The sequence below is a fragment of the Nanorana parkeri genome, unplaced genomic scaffold (genome assembly GCF_000935625.1).
Source record: "Nanorana parkeri isolate BGI_ZX_2015 unplaced genomic scaffold, ASM93562v1 scaffold43, whole genome shotgun sequence".
NCBI classification, from domain to species: domain Eukaryota; kingdom Metazoa; phylum Chordata; class Amphibia; order Anura; family Dicroglossidae; genus Nanorana; species Nanorana parkeri.
The window spans coordinates 2,142,184-2,160,874 of record NW_017306311.1 but is presented as its reverse complement, the minus strand read 5'-3'; the positions used below and the strand labels follow the sequence as shown (position 1 = coordinate 2,160,874).

The 18,691-nt window shown below is 45.4% G+C and overlaps 1 protein-coding gene across 3 annotated transcripts in view; it reads left to right on the top strand.

Annotated features, from left to right (window-relative positions):
* RAB3GAP2 (RAB3 GTPase activating non-catalytic protein subunit 2) overlaps positions 1-18,691 on the top strand; it is a 64,583-nt gene that overhangs the window by 38,733 nt on the left and 7,159 nt on the right. Inside the window, exons 14-25 of one of the 3 annotated variants that reach the window (XM_018572147.1) lie at positions 1,210-1,353; positions 1,910-1,992; positions 3,492-3,556; positions 5,057-5,147; positions 6,304-6,431; positions 8,127-8,340; positions 8,469-8,566; positions 11,426-11,531; positions 12,932-13,092; positions 13,719-13,929; positions 14,615-14,785; positions 18,059-18,171. In XM_018572147.1, coding sequence (XP_018427649.1) covers positions 1,210-1,353; positions 1,910-1,992; positions 3,492-3,556; positions 5,057-5,147; positions 6,304-6,431; positions 8,127-8,340; positions 8,469-8,566; positions 11,426-11,531; positions 12,932-13,092; positions 13,719-13,929; positions 14,615-14,785; positions 18,059-18,171 — 1,585 coding nt within the window. Of the gene's footprint in view, positions 1-1,209; positions 1,354-1,909; positions 1,993-3,491; positions 3,557-5,056; positions 5,148-6,303; positions 6,432-8,105; positions 8,341-8,468; positions 8,567-11,425; positions 11,532-12,931; positions 13,093-13,700; positions 13,930-14,614; positions 14,786-18,058; positions 18,172-18,691 lie in introns of all 3 variants that reach the window. The other 2 variants (XM_018572140.1, XM_018572154.1) reach the window with 2 other exon arrangements.

The following is an 18,691-nucleotide window of genomic DNA, read 5'->3' as shown; positions in this document are numbered from 1 at the left end:
CTGCAGGGATTCCCCCCCCCTCCCCTGTCCGATCCCCCAGCGCTGACTGGCGGAACGGACGGGGGAGGGGGCGGGCCTCTATATAGGCAGAGCCAGCTGTCAATCCCACAGCTGGTTTGTCTCAGTATACTGCGACGTCTCAGTATACTGCGAGCTACAGCTCGCGGTATACTGAGTTTAGGGTGACGGGAGGATGCTAGTTTATGCCCTCCTGTTTCCCTTAGGAGAACTATGGGGAAAAGCCCTGAACCCATAGTTCTCCTTTTAAGTCAGTAGCAGAAATGTAGTCACCAGCACACCCTGTTACTCAGAGCGAGGATGTTTAATATACACGTTTACTCCTTTTAAGTCAGCCCACTTAATGTCTTATTTAGGAATTGTTTCCATTGGCATAAAGAAAAAAATAATACATATAAGAAACCTGTATTGATAGAAATGTAAGCAATCTGCCCAAATACAGTGGAAATCTTCTGCTGACAGCAGTGGCCGCCAGGACAAGTAGAGGAGATGAATCTCTCCAGCGGAGGCACAGATACTGATAAACCCGACCTCCTATTTATATACAACACTTAAAGGGTTATTAAACCCTCGCGTGTTTTTGCATATATCTACGGCTGGTAAGCAGAAGATATATACAAAGACCAAAAACCTATGTCTTCGCCGCGCACTCCCGTCCGAACATCTGAAGAGTTTCGAGTGGCCGCAAAGGATCTTGGAGCGGGAGCATGCGCAGTTCAGATGTTCGGCCGGGAGACGAGGAGAGACACAAGATAAGTCTATGGAGCAGAGTGCACCGTGGGACATCAGACGAGTCGGTGCCGGATCGGAGACCCACACCAGCGCTGGAGGGGCAGCTGAAAAGGACAGGAAAGAAGAAGAACGGATTAAGAGACATCATTTAAGTTAAGTCCCTACAGCAGGATTGGGAATAGGGGGAAAAAAATGTACTTAAAAAAGGTTTTGGTTTTAGAAATCCAGTTTTGGAGTTCACACGGCCCAGACCTGCAGTAGCTGAAATGATCAGGGTAAATGCCTGCTTTAGCAGCAACTCTTTTTGGAGAGCCGCTGGCCTGTGGGCCCACCAACTTATTGCTTTTAAGGTGCTTTAGCTTGGTGCTGCGGTGCGGTACATTAAACACTGCTTTAGGGCTTTGGGGACAGAACCAGCGCCCCTTATCTTTCTTCTCACTGACTGTCATTTTGTTTCAGATTGCTATATCCCGGATATAAGATTATGGGTTTAAATAACGTCACCAGTCAGGGTTGGCAGCCGCAGACGTATCAGATTTGTCTGATTGATCCGGTATCCGGAAATGTATTGACAGTGAACATCCCATTCCACCTGGCACTCAGGTAAGAGAGCTGAGCCACACCCGCCCTGCTTAAAATAAAACAGTGCTATGGGTCACCAGTATAATGGAAAGTGGACAACCGCTCTGCAATATTCCCTGCAGTACTACTGCATATTGCGGCCTGCCTATTTTTAAAATGCAGACTGCAGTGTGGTGCCTGCGGTACCTTACAGAGTACAGAACTCTAATTGGTGGAAAGCCAGTCATGTTATTTTGACAGGTCACATGATCGGTGACCTCTTCCCATCTTTTTTTTTTTTTTATTTGTATCTTCCCATTTAGGTACATCTGCCTGAACCTCAGCTCTATCTAGTGGCTATAATGTGATATTACAATCGGAACATTTCATTTTAATTACATTTGTAAAGGAAAAAAATCTTAAGAACATTTGTGCATATATACACACATGGCGAACAATCACTTGTTGTGCCCTGCAAATTATTTAACAATCAACCCCTATTTGACCCATGCCCCTGTATGTGGAATTGTCAGTATACATTTTTTGTGCTGTCTTTTTAAGTTATGTTTGACTTTTTTTTTATTGTTCCCTTTTCCAGTGATAAAAAATCTGAACGAGCCAAAGACTTGCATCTAGTAAAGAAACTCAGCACATTACTGAAAGCCAAATCTCCAAATCGCGGTAATAAAATATTTTACGCTGTTATATACTATTCTACTTTGTAAAATTATTATTATTATACAGGATTTATAGAGCGCCAACAGTTTGCGCAGCGCTTTACAATATAGGGCAGACATTACAATCACAATACAATTCAAGACAAGAGGGTAAGGACGGCCCTGCCCCTGAGGGCTTACAATCTAAAAGGGAGGGGCCGGTGATACATGAGGAGGTAGCTGTGTGGGGAGGAATTGTTTGAGAAAGTGATATTTCAGTGGTTAGGTTGAGGTGGGATAAGCTTCCCTGAAAAGATGAGTCTTAAGGGATCGCCTAAAGGTAGTCAGAGCAGGAGATAGACGGACTGGTTATGGTAACAAGTTCCACAGAATGGGGGAGACTCTAGTGAAGTCCTGGAGGCGAGCATGGGAGGAGTTGACAAGGGAGCTAGAGAGCAAGAAGTCTTGGGAGGAGGGTAGGGGACGGTTAGGGTGATACTTAGAGACAAGGTTTGAGTTATAGATGGGGGCTGAGTTGTTAATGGCTTTGTAAGTGGTTGTTAATATTTTGAATGTTATCCTTCATAATGTTATGTTTTGTGCATTACACGTTACACAAGGGTTGATGTAAAAGAATTTGCTTAAAGAAAAAAAACCTCTTGCCCATAGCAACCAATCAGCTTCCAATTTCTTTAGTACAGGTCTGGAAAAGAAACAAGGGCTTATGGTTGGTTGCTTCAGGTAACAAGAAAGAATTCCTGTAGCACACTGCTCAGCTGACATTTGAGCGGTGTGGGGCCTCGTCGCCATCCCTTCATTCGACAGAAGTCGATTTTCCAATCAAAGTTTGTCGAAGGAGCCGCTCTGCAAAAATCTCAGCTTAGCAATTGCTGAAGTCACTATTCTGGTGTGCTGCTGCCAGAATATTATAGCCGGGCAAAGGCAATTCCCCCATTCATGATGTTTAGCATGGATGGGGAAACTGAGCATCTTTCCCACGGGACAAACAAGAAAAAATTATTGGTATATGGCCAACGTAAGTGACAATTTTAGTACATTTATTTTGCTGTTGTTTCTTTGGGGAGAAAAGACCATCTGCACCCCAAGACAAATTTGGACAGTGGTAAGTTTAATCATCCGGACAATATGAACAGAGGATCCCCACCTTGGACCTCTTCACTGATGCATTTCACCCATGAGGCTGGAGGATTAAGCCTTGCCTTTTGGCTGAAATGCATCAATGGAGGAGGTCCCAGGCAGGGGTTTTCTGTTACTGTTGTTAAAATAAATAAAGTTTTCAGTGCAAGCAAGCGCTTGTCCTATGCTCCACAGACTGTACAGATCCAAAAGGGAAAGGCAGTATGCAGATGGGCTTTCCATTTGGATCTGTACAGTCTGTGAGGCATAGGACATGTCCTTGCTTGCATTCAGCACCCAATATTCCATGAGGGTGACCTGATTAAGAGCTTGGGAGCAGTGTAATCTATACTTGTACCAGTGTTGTTCTTTTATATTGAATTGTAGAGCGACTGGAAGTGGAAGCAAAGGAAATTCTCTTAGACATTAAATATCCTGCAACGAAGAAACAGGTATGGTAACAGACGTACTTTCATACTTTGGCTAACATTTAACTATGATATAGATCACAGTGGCAGTGTGCACTTAATAACAGTTTTATACAAGTAAACATACAGTACGCGCCTTACTGTGCAAACTGAAACCTCAGCGCCTGTTGCCACCAAGTCTTGCGGCAGGTCTTTTGCAGTATCGGGAAATCCTAGGAGAAAACGTTATGCCGTCTGTGAGGAAGCTGGAGCCTCATTGGACCTTCCAACAATACAATGATCCCAAGCATACCTCAAATTCCACCAAGGCTTTGTTGCAGAAGAAGTCCCGGAAGATTCTACAGTGGCCATCACAGTCACCTGACATGAACCCCATAGAAAATCTCTGGTGGGATTTGAAGAAGGTGGTTGCAGCATGCAAACCCAAGACATTTGAGGCCATTCCTCATGAGGAATAAGCTAAGATTCCTGAGGAACGCTGCCAGAAGCTGGTGTCTGACTAGGCATCTTGTTTGCAGCAAGTCATAACCGCAAAGTACTAAAGATGCTTGTCATAAAGGGGATGAATAATTCTGAGACTGCAGAAGTCATTAAAAGTTGAATTTTCAGTTGAATTTGTGGACACAACTTGAAACATTTGTTGTGTTGACCTATTTCAATTGCTTTTGTTTGATTTGTTCACTGGAAACAGCTGAAAGTCCGTAAATTTTGCCAATAAACCTGCTTTGCAATAACGGTTCAATCATTTTTAGGGATGCACAGATACTTTTCGAGTACCAGTGCCGATACTTGGCGTTTTCATGAGAACTACCAGGGTTGTAGCGGTTGCAGCTGGGACCTGGCTCTGGCGCTCCCCCACTGTCCTGAAATCATTAGTCTGTATTGTTTTAGAAAAACTGTCACATGACAATAAACAAAAATGTATCAGTACTTGTGTCTGTGAGGACTTGGGCAAGTATCAGTACTTGTATCTGTGATTACTTGGGCAAGTATCAGTACTCGTACTTACAAAAATGGTATATGTGCATTACTTTATTTCTAAAAAGAAAATCGTACATTAAAACAGAGATGTACAAATCCCAGTAGCTCCGTGTGCTCCTTACATATGACAGCTTCCTCCTAACTTTTTCATTTTTCTCTAGTCTAGTCTTGGAGCTCAAAAGTATCTGTACTTGTACTTGAGTACGGTACTTGGTATCGGTGCATCCCTAATAATTTTAATTACAACTGTTTTAGGGCTACTATTCCAGCTATCACCGCTTGTTTTTGTGCCTCCTACATGTGGATTTGCTTCCTGTTGCTTGTCGCTCCCTGGACCCCCTTGTTATCCTGAAGACAGTTGATGTTTATTGCAGAGGTGCGAGTGGCAAATGTCCCAGCCAGAAAAGTGTGAGCTGCAGCATAGCCCCTTTCTTTTTACTACAGGGGTTTGGCAAATACAGTATGTTATGCAGATCCATAAGATGTGTCAGACGACTGATGTTTCAAGAAATAACGTTTCTCTTTTCTGTGCTGTATGTTCAGGCTTTAGAAAAAATCCTCGCCAGTGACCGCATTCCCCTCTCCTCACTCACCTGTATTACAAAGGCGCTTATGGATTCTCTACAGAATCAAGGTAATGGCTCATAGCACAGCTTTCATCTCAATCATTTATTAGAAGGTCCCATTTCCTCTACAGCAGAATGTTTTGGGTGTTTTTGATTTGGCCTTAGGATTAGTGTACCAGGCATTGCTATGTTCCTCTCTGCTTACCATGCCTTTCAGACATATAGGAGATAGCACAGGTATTTAAATCTGAGTCTTGGGGTAAATGTTCTGGTCCGTTATATCAACACCGGAAGTAAGCTTGTGCACCCCTGAGGATCGGGGACTAAGAAGTGCCCATTTATCACCACTTTCGAATTTCTATACCACTTCCGGGTCATGGCCTTTGGGTTTTCCTGAATGATGAGAGCCAACAAAGCGCTAGGCTAAATCTACAAGAACCGAATTTGAAATGAGCTCTGAGGGATATCATGTCCGTCCTGGAGTACGCCTGCACTGCCATTTTTTGTTTGCGCAAGCATGTGGCACACACCAGGGATGAGTGTGCCCATGCGTAAGACATAGAGCATTAAGATAGTGGGGGGCAGGTTCATCCCCACAGTGGTAAATGGGAGCTGCCAGTTCCTTACAGTAAAGCTAGCCATACATGTATAGATTTTCTCTCATCAGCCCGCAGATTGGCCAAAATTCATGTCTTGTAATGCTAGCTTAACATTTGCCACAGCATGGTGCCGTGATCCCAGTGAACCTAACTGCTGACAGGTATAAGGTGCAGGCATTTAGTTTTCATTGCCCATGCACTGCCCAAATGCCAGGCCTTTCTGTTCAGACAAAGCTGCGCCACATCTTTATAGTGTCAAAGCTTGGCTGTCTCCTGCTTCCACGTATTACCTAGTGCCGTAGAGGCTGGCCATTAGAAATGTACTAGGTGGCAGTGAACGGGCAAGCTCTGATACTACAAGGGAGCTTTACCAGATCAGAATCACCCGGCGTTTGGTCAGAACGGTGGCATTGAATTCCTACTGCAGATATGGGGCCTGCACTTTACACCTGCCAGTATTTTTGTTTCATAACACTCAGCGAATACTAAAAGAGCCTAAAAACAATACAGTTTTCTGAGGGCACCAAGTCTACTTTTTTTAAGTTTTGCAAAAACAGGCCAGCATTTTGTTTTATGTTTATTATATATTTTCATATTCACTCCCTTTGTGTTTCCCTCTGTGAAGAGCTGGAGTGTGTGGATGAGAGTCTTCTGGTCTTCTGTCAGTACAAATTAAAGCTTCTCCACCTCTATGAATCGGTCCAGAAAATCACTTCCGCCACCACGGAAACTGCCTCCACTCCTTCTACTAAGGTAAGTGAGTCCTTCTACTGACCCTAGCAAGGGACCAATGATGAAACTGTTTATATTTCACATTATCCCAAGAGTTAAAGGGAAACAGTATTGTGTATTCAGTTGAGCTGCAGGCAAATTGCTGGATACTCGGATGAAATACATTTATGGGAGACGTTTTACCTGCCAAAGAATTCTTATTTTTGTCTAGTCAGCATTTACACAGCACCATCACACAGCGAAGCCCTGCCTGGTAGTGCCAGAGTCCTGATTTGTCTTTGCATGCAGTTAAAGGAGAACTATGAGGTGAGTGATTTCTACTCATCCTCATAGTTGGAGCCGATCTATGACAAAGAAGCTGTCACACGGTTGGCTCTATTGATCGGGAAGTGAGCAGAAACATGTAGCCGATCTGCTCACTTCCCGATCGTCTCCCTGCAGTGAGCAGTGACTGTCAGTCACCCCTCCCCGCAGGGATTCCCCCCTCCCCTCTCCGATCCTCCAGCACTGAGTGGATAAACAGACAGGGGAGGGGGCGGGCACAGCTGGGTCTGCCTCTAGATATGCAGGCCCAGCTGTCACTCACGCAGCTGGGTGGATCCAGACAGTATTGTCAGGATCCGTCCCGGCTGCGGCGCTTTCAGTATATCGCAGGCAGTAGCCCGCGATATACTGAGCTTTGGGTCACGGGAGGACATTAGTATATGTCCTCCCGTGACCCGGAAGGGAACTATGGGGAAAAACACTTACCCCATGGTTCTCATTTAAGTAATACTTACAGGTCTTGCCTCTCCCCCAGCCTGTGACTGGACAGTGAAAGGAGAAGCAGCAGATGGATGAGCTTATCTCTCTATCACCTTGCTCTCTCTTCCAATCAACATGCTCCTTTCACTGACATCACTGATTGGCTCCTTGTTCTGCTTCTCATTCTTCCAGTCTGAGTTCTGTTCTACAGTAGACTGCAAAAGCCTGATACTGAGTCATATTCAGAAACTTACACTGCTTGCAAATACATTTTTAGATGTAATATTCAGTAGAGAGCTGCATTCATCTGTGTCTTTTATATCTGCTTGGAGTAAGGCTTTAGGTTATTGTAGTTGCATTTTCCTCTAATTTCCAGTGAGGCCTTCACTTCTTTACATGCTTACTGTCCATGGTCTGATGAATATTTATATCCCACTTACATAATTGTAGAGTCTCCCTCTAGTGGTGATCTATATCCAAACCTGTACTGTTCAGAACACTGCTGAATAAATGCTGAGATAAGGCCATACAATTTTTCTTCAGTCTAAAGCTGGCCGTACACCTATAGGTTATCTGCAGATTTTCTATGGTCAGATGGGAAAACTGCAACAGATTCCTCCATCTACGCTACACTCTGTGAATGGAGGAATCTCCCACAGGGGCCAAGTTTCGGTATCTTGCTAGTTGGCCCCGCTGACTCTCAAAATTCCTGAACAATGCCGGCATCCAATCAGATTGTTCAGGTATTTTGAGAGCCAGCGGGGCCGACTAGCAAGATGCTGAAGCTTGGCCCAGTGGGAGATTCCTCCATCCACACATAGCATAGATGGAGGAATCTGTTGCACTTTTTCCATCTGACCATAGAACATCTGCAGACAATCTATAGGTGTACGGCCAGCTTTAGATATATAGCCATCCGGCCTGTATTGTAAAAATATATTCTGATAAGAGTTCACTTACTTTGATTTTCAGGAGTTGGCCCAGTTATTAAGGCTGGAGGAAAGTGAATTAATAAGGCTTCAGAGTATAATCAGGAACTACAGACAAGAACAAACTAGAGTTGGTGTCCGCTTTGCAGAGGATGAGGATGGCATGCTTCCGGTCAAGACTTTCCTGGAGTACCTGGAGTGTGAACACGACTCTATTACTGTCAAGAAGGTCAGCCAGGAGGAATATATTGCTTTAGGTAAGCAGTTTTGATTTGTTCCTTTGTTATGGCAATGTCAGAGTCATGATGTCATCTGCTTGTCCAGGAACTCTTCTAACAAACCTTTAACTCAAAAGCCTTTCATTTTTCCATTCTGCTTTGTTCAGGAAGCTTCTTCTTCTGGAAGTGTCTACATGGGGAATGTTCTACTCAGGAAATATGCCAGACTCTGGAGAGTGCAGGACTCAGCCCTCAGCTCCTCCTGGTAGGACCCTATGTATAGTCTGTATTGGTATGAGCTGTTTGCTTGGGAGGACTAATCCAGTTTTTTATGAAACTCAGGTAGACGAAGTAGAGGTAGCAAGTGCTCCACCACCTTATACAATCACATTCTTTGTGGTAAAGAATAGGGATCCACCAATACCGGTATTTGGGTATCGCGTACGAGTACCGATATTATTATTTTTTGGTACTCGCCAATACTGGAAGTCCCATTAAGGAAGCCAGGCGGTGTGTAATGACTCACCACCTGGCTTCCCGATTAGCAGAGAAGCCGTCCCCATGCTTCTCGTCACTAGGTGACGAGAAAGAATGGAGCCGGCTTTCTGGCCAATCGGAAAGCTGGGCGCCGTGTAATGACGCGGTGCCCGGCTTCCTGATTGGCTGGGAAGCCGACTTCATGCTCCCTCGTCATGAGGTGACGAAGGAGCATGAAGCTGGCTTCCTGTCATTACACGGCGCCCGGCTTCCTGATTGGCCAGCTTCCCGATCAATCAAGAAGCCGGCAGCGAGTCATTACACAAGTGATGAGGGAGCATGGAGCCGCTTCCCGGCCAATCAGGAAGCTGGGCAGTGTGTATTGACTCACTGCCCGGCTTCCTGATAACAGAAGTATCGGGCTAGGCATCGGAGCATTGGGCGAATACGGGTATTCGCCCAAAAATACTCGGCATCGGCACCCATACCGATACTAGTATCAATGCACTCTAGTAAAGACTGACCACAATGCATTCACAGAAAGCAGACCATTAGTAAAGACGACAATGTGCCATTTGTAGTCAGAAAAGTTAAACAGAAACAAATTGCCATAAAGCACAAGCTTGCTGTGATGGAGCTCCTAACAGTCATATACAATATTCAGTTGTGATGATGAAGCTGAAGATCCCCAAATTGCATTAAGTGTGTTTTTTTTCATCACAGTGTATATCTGGGTGATACAGACAAACTTACCCATGTTTTATCCATTTAATATGCTCCAGTAACAGAAAATTACCCTTGTATCTGCAAAAATTCTAGGGAGGTCCCAATTTCCTGTGTTATGCTGACAACTCTGCCTCTGCTGTACTGAAATACCAAGCAGTGTTATCAAGCCTCTTCTAATGGGCTACAGAACACCTACCCTCTCCATAATATAAGGTGTTCTGTAGTTTAATAGGGGAGAACTCCAGTAGTGCTGACAACACTGCTTGAGATTTCAGTGCAGCAGAGGCAGAGTTGTCATCTCACTACAGGAAGTTAAGAGATCACTGGATTTCTGGCATATCTACAGGTATTTTTTGTACTTGGTATGTCTCTTTTATAAACGAGAACTAATGCCAAGCCTTTTTTTTTTTTCTTTCTTTAGTTTTATTTTGGGTAACAGGAGTATATTTACTAATGCACTCCTGTGACCCAAACTCAGCAGATATCAGGCTACTGCCTGCTATATACTGACAGCGCAGAGCTGTGCTGTAGCCGGGAAGGATCTTGGCAATATTGTTGGGATCCACCCCGCTACCTGATTGACAGCTAGATCTGCCTCTCTAGTGCCAGAGCCAGCTGTGCCCGCCTCCTCCACCACCATCTGTCCCTCTAATGCAGGGGTGGCAAACTCCGGCCCTCCAGCTGTTGTGGAACTACAAGTCCCTTGAGGCTTTGCAAGATTCTCACAGCCACGGGCACGACTCGCAGAGGCAGATGCATCATGGGATTTGTAGTTTCACCACAGCTGGAGGGCCTGAGTTTGCCACCCCTGCTCTAATGAGTGCTGGAGGAACAGAGAGAGGGGAGGGGGGAATCCCTGCGAGGAGTGGTGACTGAGTGAGAAGATGGTGACCTGCGTGATTATCAGTTTGTGATCGCTGAGTTCTGGAGCTATAGAGCCGACGTGTGACAGCTGCAGTGCCCCACAACGCCTCTAAGTACTGGGAAGAGTATGTTTGACCCTCTTAATAGTTCTCCTTTAAGACACAAAGCATGGCAGATGTGCACGTATTTCAGAGATGTACTAAATACATGTTTTTGTTTGATTTTTTCCAGACTTTAAGTGAATACATTTTCATTTATGTTCACACCAAATGCAGAGCAGATCCGGTCAGGTTTCTGCACACGCACGCTAGTCTTTTAGATGCGTTTTTGACGCGTTTTTTTTAGTTTAACATGGGCTTTCAGTGCGTTCCAGGCATTTGCATGCGTTTTTGATGCATTTGCAGATCCTGCAGTTGTTTTACCTGCTCTGGACCTGAACGCTGCAATGTGAACTGGAGCTAAAAATACCATTGGAATACATTGGACGCAGTTTTGCTCCGGTCTGCACCTGCTCCGCGCTTGGTGTGAACTAGCCCTAAGAGTGCACCAATGAAACTCTTATGCCACAGGCTGTGTTCTATAAGTGGCAGAAAACTCACTATCGGTACTTCTTCTAGCTGCATTTTGGGTGTCATTGTCCTGCAGTCATCCATACACTTTGCAATACTTTTGCTTTTCATTGATTTTCAAGTGTAGCTTTCTGCCGGCCGTGGTTTCTTAAATGACCAAACGCCGTTGTAGAAATCCAAATCCAATGCAGGCCATGAAAGGCCATATTCTATTTTCTATGCTTCAGTTATTTAGTCACTCGAGAAACTATGGGAACTGCGGGCGCTTTGCTCCTCTCACTGCCTGTTGTGTTGACGCGTTTTGTCAGTTTCCGCCTTTTACTAACGCATAAACCTGTGAAATCCCGTGACTGCACCACACACTCCCACAGCTGATGTTTCAGTATAGATGGACGTTGATCACTGGACCCCCCCCGGAGTTCAGGATAGTTGTCTCTGTGAACATGGATGATGCTGTGACGTGGTTTGTCTTGTTTGTCTTCTTTCAGTCCCTGCTCCTCAAAGTCTGGCTGTCAAAGGAGAGAGAGATGACGGAGAACGCGATATCCCTGTGCTGCCTGCACAGCATGCTGTCTCTGCTGAGTAACATGAAAGGTGGGTGCCCGGCTCTGTACTACGCCTCCATCCTTGGCTGCGTCATCTGTACCGCTGTCACTGCTCATCTGTAGCTTGAAGCTAAAGCAGATATGTGTTTCAGTGTGGAATAGAATGTTTCTTACAGGACTGCGGGCTCATCCTTTTCAAAACAGGTTTTAAATAAAATACATAGATAAATATGAACATTTTTCAGGAGATTATCAGAAGAGAGGAAGGTAGACTGTAGTGGTTGTGTTGGTGAGGGGGCATATACACATAACACACATCTGACTTCCTGTTCAGCCGTACTTTACAAACTGCCTGGATGTCGCCTTGTTTAGCCCCCAGGGTAGGCAAACTCCAGCTGTTGTGGAACTACAAAATCCATGAGGCATTGCAAGACTGTGAACTACAGGCATGACTGCCAAGAGGCAATTGCATTATGGGATTTGTAGTTTTCCCCCCAGCCAGTGAGACGCAGTTTGCCTACCCCTGCTTTACACTAATATAAGGCAATAGGCTGCACAGAACATTGATGTAACTATTGAAAGTCTCAGATTCTCATTTGGCTCAATGTAGCAGTCTATCGCTTTGCTCTTTAATGCCGAACTTCAGAAAGATATAATAAAGCTCCCTCTGTTTACATACCTCTAGTATACCTCTTTAAATTGGCTTCATATCACCCCCTGCACAGTGGCACTGGAACAGGTAGGGGCAGTACTAGGAGTCAAATAGAATCTGCTGCATGCACATGCAGAGTTAATGAGTTACCAGTGAGTCAATGACCTGGAACAAGTATGCAACATTTACATTCAGAAATCCCAGTCTGCGAAACTGTGACGAATTAAAGGAGAACTATGAGATGAGTGATTTCCACTCACCTCATAGTTCTAGCCGACCTGTGACAATGAGACTGTCACAGGTCGGCTCAGTAGATCGGGAGTTGAGCGAACACATACCGGGTTCGCTCACTTCTCGATCCTGTCACGGCTCTCTGCCGTGACAGGGGGAGGGGCTGGATTCCCCTCTCCCCGCTCCGATCTGCCAGCGTTGACTGGCGGAACGGACGGGGGAGGGGGCGGGTACAGCTGGCTCTGCCTCTAGATAGGCAGAGCCAGCTGTCACTCACGCAGCTGGGCGGATCCCGTCATCTACTTCGGGATCCGCTCCAGGTGCGGCGTCTCAGTATACCGCGAGCTGTAGCTCGCGGTATACTGAGCTTAGGGTAACGGGAGGACGCTAGTTTGTGTCCTCCCGTTACCCTAAGGAGAACTATGGGGAAAAACACTGACCCCATAGTTCTCCTTTAAGCAGTAAAGCAAGGATGACCGCACCAGGGAATGAAAACTTTATAGAGAAGTAGGCAGTGACAAGTCCCATATGACTGTCATGACAGGTTCTTTTTTTCCCCCCTCCAGTGGCCATAGATGAGGCATGGGACTTGCAGTCTGTCTCCCCCTGGTGGCAGCAGATGCGTACTGCATGTGTTCAGTCCTCCAGCAATGGTGCCGCTCTTCTATCGGCTCATGTTGGGCATTCAGTCGCCGTTGGCATTACCAGTGCAATGGCCGAGAAGAAGGTAAGTGTGCAGCATGGCTTAGTGTTACTTTTGGGGCCCAGCTTCCTGTAATCTGAAATGGGATTTATCAAAACTGGAGAAGACGAAATCTGGAGCAGCTGCCTATGGCAACCAATCAGCTTCTCTTTTTAGTCTGTTCAGTTAAGCTTTGAAAATGAAAGGTGGATGCTGATTGGTTGCCATGCACAGCTGCTCCAGATTTTGTCTGGTCCAGTTTTGATAAATTCCCCTCTACATGTTTCGGTAATAAAATGCCTTCTTCAGGGGTGTTTTGTGCATTAAAAGTGCTTAAAGTGTTTAGAATCTCACAGGGATTGGTAAAAGGTGGGTACATTTGGTACATTTTGTATTTTTGACTGCAGCTTTGCAGAGGTATGTTTTCTGACACCATATGTGTCATGATCACATGATCAAAAACATTTACAATCTGTTCCTGATCTTGTCTCCAGCTTCTAAGTCTGCTGGCTGCCAGTCAATGATAGGCTCACACAGGACAGTGTAGGGCGTAGGGGGGGGACCCCATCACAGCTTTGTATATTAGCCCTCTCTAGTGGTGGGTAGAGGTATTGCTGCTCTGTACTGACCACTGATGTTATATCTTCTGTTAGTTTCCTAAATCTTTGGAGGAGGATGATGTGGAGTCCATGACGGACTCTTGGGAAGCTCTGTCTCTGGATACAGAATACTGGAAACTTCTACTGAAGCAGCTGGAAGACTGTCTCATCCTGCAGACACTGCTGCAGTGTAAGGGGGTGAGGAAGGTGGCTGGAATGTCCTCCCTGCAGGTGGAGCCGCTCGGAAGACCCTCCATCAAGAAGCTGCTGGAAGGGGGGAAAGGTGAGTGGGGCCAGTCCTTTAAAGCATGAGATATATTGGGGCGGCCATTGCCAGTCCCCTTCTGAAGATGCTAATTGTCTGAATAGTACACTAACCAACTGGGTTGAGTTAGATTTAAATCACTTACCCGGAGATCTTTTTTTGCATACTTGTTGCAGGTAAGGGACACAAATGGGGTCTATTTATAACCAATTTGCAGATCCCTTTGTTCTACAAATGTTTCTGAGTGTTCGTTCTGTGCAAACAGACGCAACAACAATTGTTCTTAGATATATTTCCTTTTCATGTCGAATGTATATAATGTAATACTGCATTAGGACCACTAGATGGAGCTGAGGAACATAGGGAATCAATTCTTGGCCATGATGCAATATTACATTACATACATTGGACCTGGAAAGAAAACATATCTAAGAAAGTTCATTTTTCCGTCTATTCTCACAAAATGAACTCTTGGAAAGATTTGTAGGGCGAATGGCTCTGCAAATTGGTTATAAATAAGCCCCAAAGTGTCAGAGCGAGACTAAAGTGGCCCTTTAAGATTTCAAGTGGGCGGTTTCAATCATCATCATACTTCTAAAATACTCTGAAGCCGTCCTAATAAACATAAGCAGCCCCGTTTCCCGTACTCTATCCCTGAATTCCGGATGCACACCAGTAATCTCCTTGCTGTTGTCGGTTGCAGGTGGTGTTGCGGACACTGTGGCTAAGTGGGTCTTTAAACATGACATCAGTCCCGATCTGCTGAAGGCGGCCCGAGAGAAGAGGGACTCGCACCGCGCACAAGAGTTGGGAGAAATGAGCTCGGCGCTGGTCAAACTGGAGACAGCCGGAGAGAGTGACAGTGACGGGCAAGGTGACCAAACATTGTTCAGATCTTCCACACAAAGCTGTACAATACACAACCTGCAGCTTGTGAGGCCTGATAGAAAATATTCTCAGCCCATCCCATGTCCACTCTCCCAGTCTGTGTATTACTCCTCAGGGGTCACCATAGACAGAGCCGCTCTCATTCCTGCTGTGTTTACTTATCATTATTAATGAATCCTAGAAAAAGATTTTTTCATCACATCACATCACAAATGTTTTATTGCGGCAGAATTTATTTTCTTTTTAATACATTGGATTGATTTTAGGCATTGAGTGATACAGAGGTGGGAGGTACATCACAGAAAGCAGTACAATGGTGTGAATACAAACCAGGGAATATAGAGGGGGTGTCAAACTTCAAGTCCATACCGAGAAGAAAAATGGGTTACAATTAGGGATGCACCGATATATCGGCCGCCGAAACATATCGGCCGAAAATGGCACTTTTGGCATAATGCCGAAAGTGCCATTTTCCCGCCGATACATCGGCGCATCCGTCATTTCTTTCCTCCCCGCTGGGTGCTGCGTCCCAGCGGGGAGGAGAGAAAGTGTCAGCCGGCCGAGCTCTGCGGGACAAGAGCGCTGTGAGCGGCCGGCGTCTCTCCTCCCACACCGCTCGGCCGCCTATCACAGTGCGGCAGAGTGGTGTGGGGGCGGAGACCACTCATTCACTGGAGGCTGAGCTTTCCTCTCGCACCGCTTACTCAGCCTCCTGTGACAGCGTGTCAGAGAGGAGAGCGAGGTACTGAGTGATCGCTGAGTGTTTGTAGATAATTGTGGACATGGTATGGTTTCTATATCCTCAATTATGAATGAATGGGAGTGATCTACATCCCCTCCTGTTCATTCATCATTGTAGTTATAGTAACCATACTATGTCCTCATGTTATCAATGGACAGGAGCACTCAGTATAGAGGATTCCTGTTCATTGATAACAGGGGACACAGAAAAAGAGATTGAGGACTCTGTGTTCTCAATCTCTTTTTCTATTGTAAAAGGGAAATGTCAGGGGTCTGGTTAGATCCCTAATATTTCCCCAAAGCACCTAAAAGTAAAGTAAAAAATAAAAAATATTTAATACAAAAATTTCAAAGTTGATAAAAAATAAATAAAAATTAAATATAAAAAAAAATGTAAATAAAAACATTGTCGGTTTCGGTTTCGGCCTGACAATTTTTTCTATTTCGGTTTTTACATTTCTATTTGGGTGCACCTCTAGTTCCAATGAAACATTGAGTATCCTAGCTGTACATTTTTGGACTGGCATTGTATGATGTTAAAGGGGAAGCAACGATAAACCAAACACGCGGCCTCAAGTCTGAGGGTAACTATAAGTGGAGAGGGGTAAGATGTGTAGGGAAGGGTGTTGGGATGATTGGGGGTATGTGTGGAATGGGCAGAAAAGGTAAAGACCGAGGTGCCCCCTAGAGCTGTATCGGGTTTTACACCAAAAGGTTCACGATTTGTCTATGGTGGGGAAGACATACTCAGGCTGTGGTGAAACTACAAATCCCATTATGCATCTGCCTCTGGGAGTCATGCCTGTGGCTGTCAGAATCTTGCAATGCCTCATGGGACTTGTAGTTTCACCACAGCTGGAGGCCAGAGTTTGCCGTCCCGTTTTATATTATCATCCACAAGGTGATGTATCTACAGGGTGGGCAGACATTAGTCTATATAGCGTTAGAGAATCACCTGCACATCATACAGCACTTGAACCAAACCAAATATCTGTTGGTGCTCGAAATGACGACACGGATGCCGCCGTGTAACAATCCACGTAAAGATAGTGGTCACCAGCACTCACCTGTAATGTGCGTAAGGAAAGCACTTTTATTGTTACGTCACATGCGTCAAGAAGCCAACGTTTCGGGGCCGCGCAGGGTCCCTTCATCAGAGCGACATCGTGACCTGCCTCGTCCTGAAACGTTGGCTTCTTGACGCATGTGACGTATCAATAAAAGTGCTTTCCTTACACACATTACACGTTATCCTTACACACGTTACACGTCATCGTTACACACGTTACACGTCATCGTTACACACGTTACACGTCATCGTTACACACGTTACACGTCATCGTTACACACGTTACACGTCATCGTTACACACGTTACACGTCATCGTTACACACGTTACACGTCATCGTTACACACGTTACACGTCATCGTTACACACGTTACACGTCATCGTTACACACGTTACACGTCATCGTTACACACGTTACACGTCATCGTTACACACGTTACACGTCATCGTTACACACGTTACACGTCATCGTTACACACGTTACACGTCATCGTTACACACGTTACACGTCATCGTTACACACGTTACACGTCATCGTTACACACGTTACACGTCATCGTTACACACGTTACACGTCATCGTTACACACGTTACACGTCATCGTTACACACGTTACACGTCATCGTTACACACGTTACACGTCATCGTTACACACGTTACACGTCATCGTTACACACGTTACACGTCATCGTTACACACGTTACACGTCATCGTTACACACGTTACACGTCATCGTTACACACGTTACACGTCATCGTTACACACGTTACACGTCATCGTTACACACGTTACACGTCATCGTTACACACGTTACACGTCATCGTTACACACGTTACACGTCATCGTTACACACGTTACACGTCATCGTTACACACGTTACACGTCATCGTTACACACGTTACACGTCATCGTTACACACGTTACACGTCATCGTTACACACGTTACACGTCATCGTTACACACGTTACACGTCATCGTTACACACGTTACACGTCATCGTTACACACGTTACACGTCATCGTTACACACGTTACACGTCATCGTTACACACGTTACACGTCATCGTTACACACGTTACACGTCATCGTTACACACGTTACACGTCATCGTTACACACGTTACACGTCATCGTTACACACGTTACACGTCATCGTTACACACGTTACACGTCATCGTTACACACGTTACACGTCATCGTTACACACGTTACACGTCATCGTTACACACGTTACACGTCATCGTTACACACGTTACACGTCATCGTTACACACGTTACACGTCATCGTTACACACGTTACACGTCATCGTTACACACGTTACACGTCATCGTTACACACGTTACACGTCATCCTTACACACATTACACGTCATCCTTACACACATTACACGTCATCCTTTACGCAGGCGTTGGTCTATGACACGCGATTTGCGGTTTCCTTTTCATTTCAGTGTTGGAATTGCTGACTTTGATCTACCAGCATTTCCCATGTAGCCTTGATCTAGACGTGTTACATGCTCACTGCTGCTGGGAGTACGTGGTGCAGTGGAACAAGGATCCAGAGGTAAAATCCCGCATGTTACATACAAATCACAACATATGTTTTCCCATCGCTGGAGATGTGTGTTGGGATATCCATGTTGTCTGTATTGGCCGCCTTCCATGTGTCCATGTGTCAGGAAAACATACTCTGCCCTCTTAGTAATGCCACTACATGGTCTATGACAGGAGGAGGTCCGGTGACCAAACTTTTCATGGAGCCGAGATCCGAATTCCTGATGAGGAACGGGGCCCTGAGCTGGGTTGTGGCTGGCTGTGGGGGGGAGGGCTAGATGATGACATTCATACATCGATAATTGTATTGTTTGAAATACAAGCCACGCATGCTCCTTCATGTGAATTAGTACTAAGAAGACCTGTAAGTGAAAATGTGCAGTACAGCTAGACAGGGCTATGCTGGGTGAATCCCAGGACTGGATGGACAGAAATACAGATACATGCCAGGTAAAGCAGTTGGCAGATATGTATGTTGTCTGTGTGTTTAGCTGTTTGTTGGAGTTCAGATGGGGGGTGATGTTAGCAGT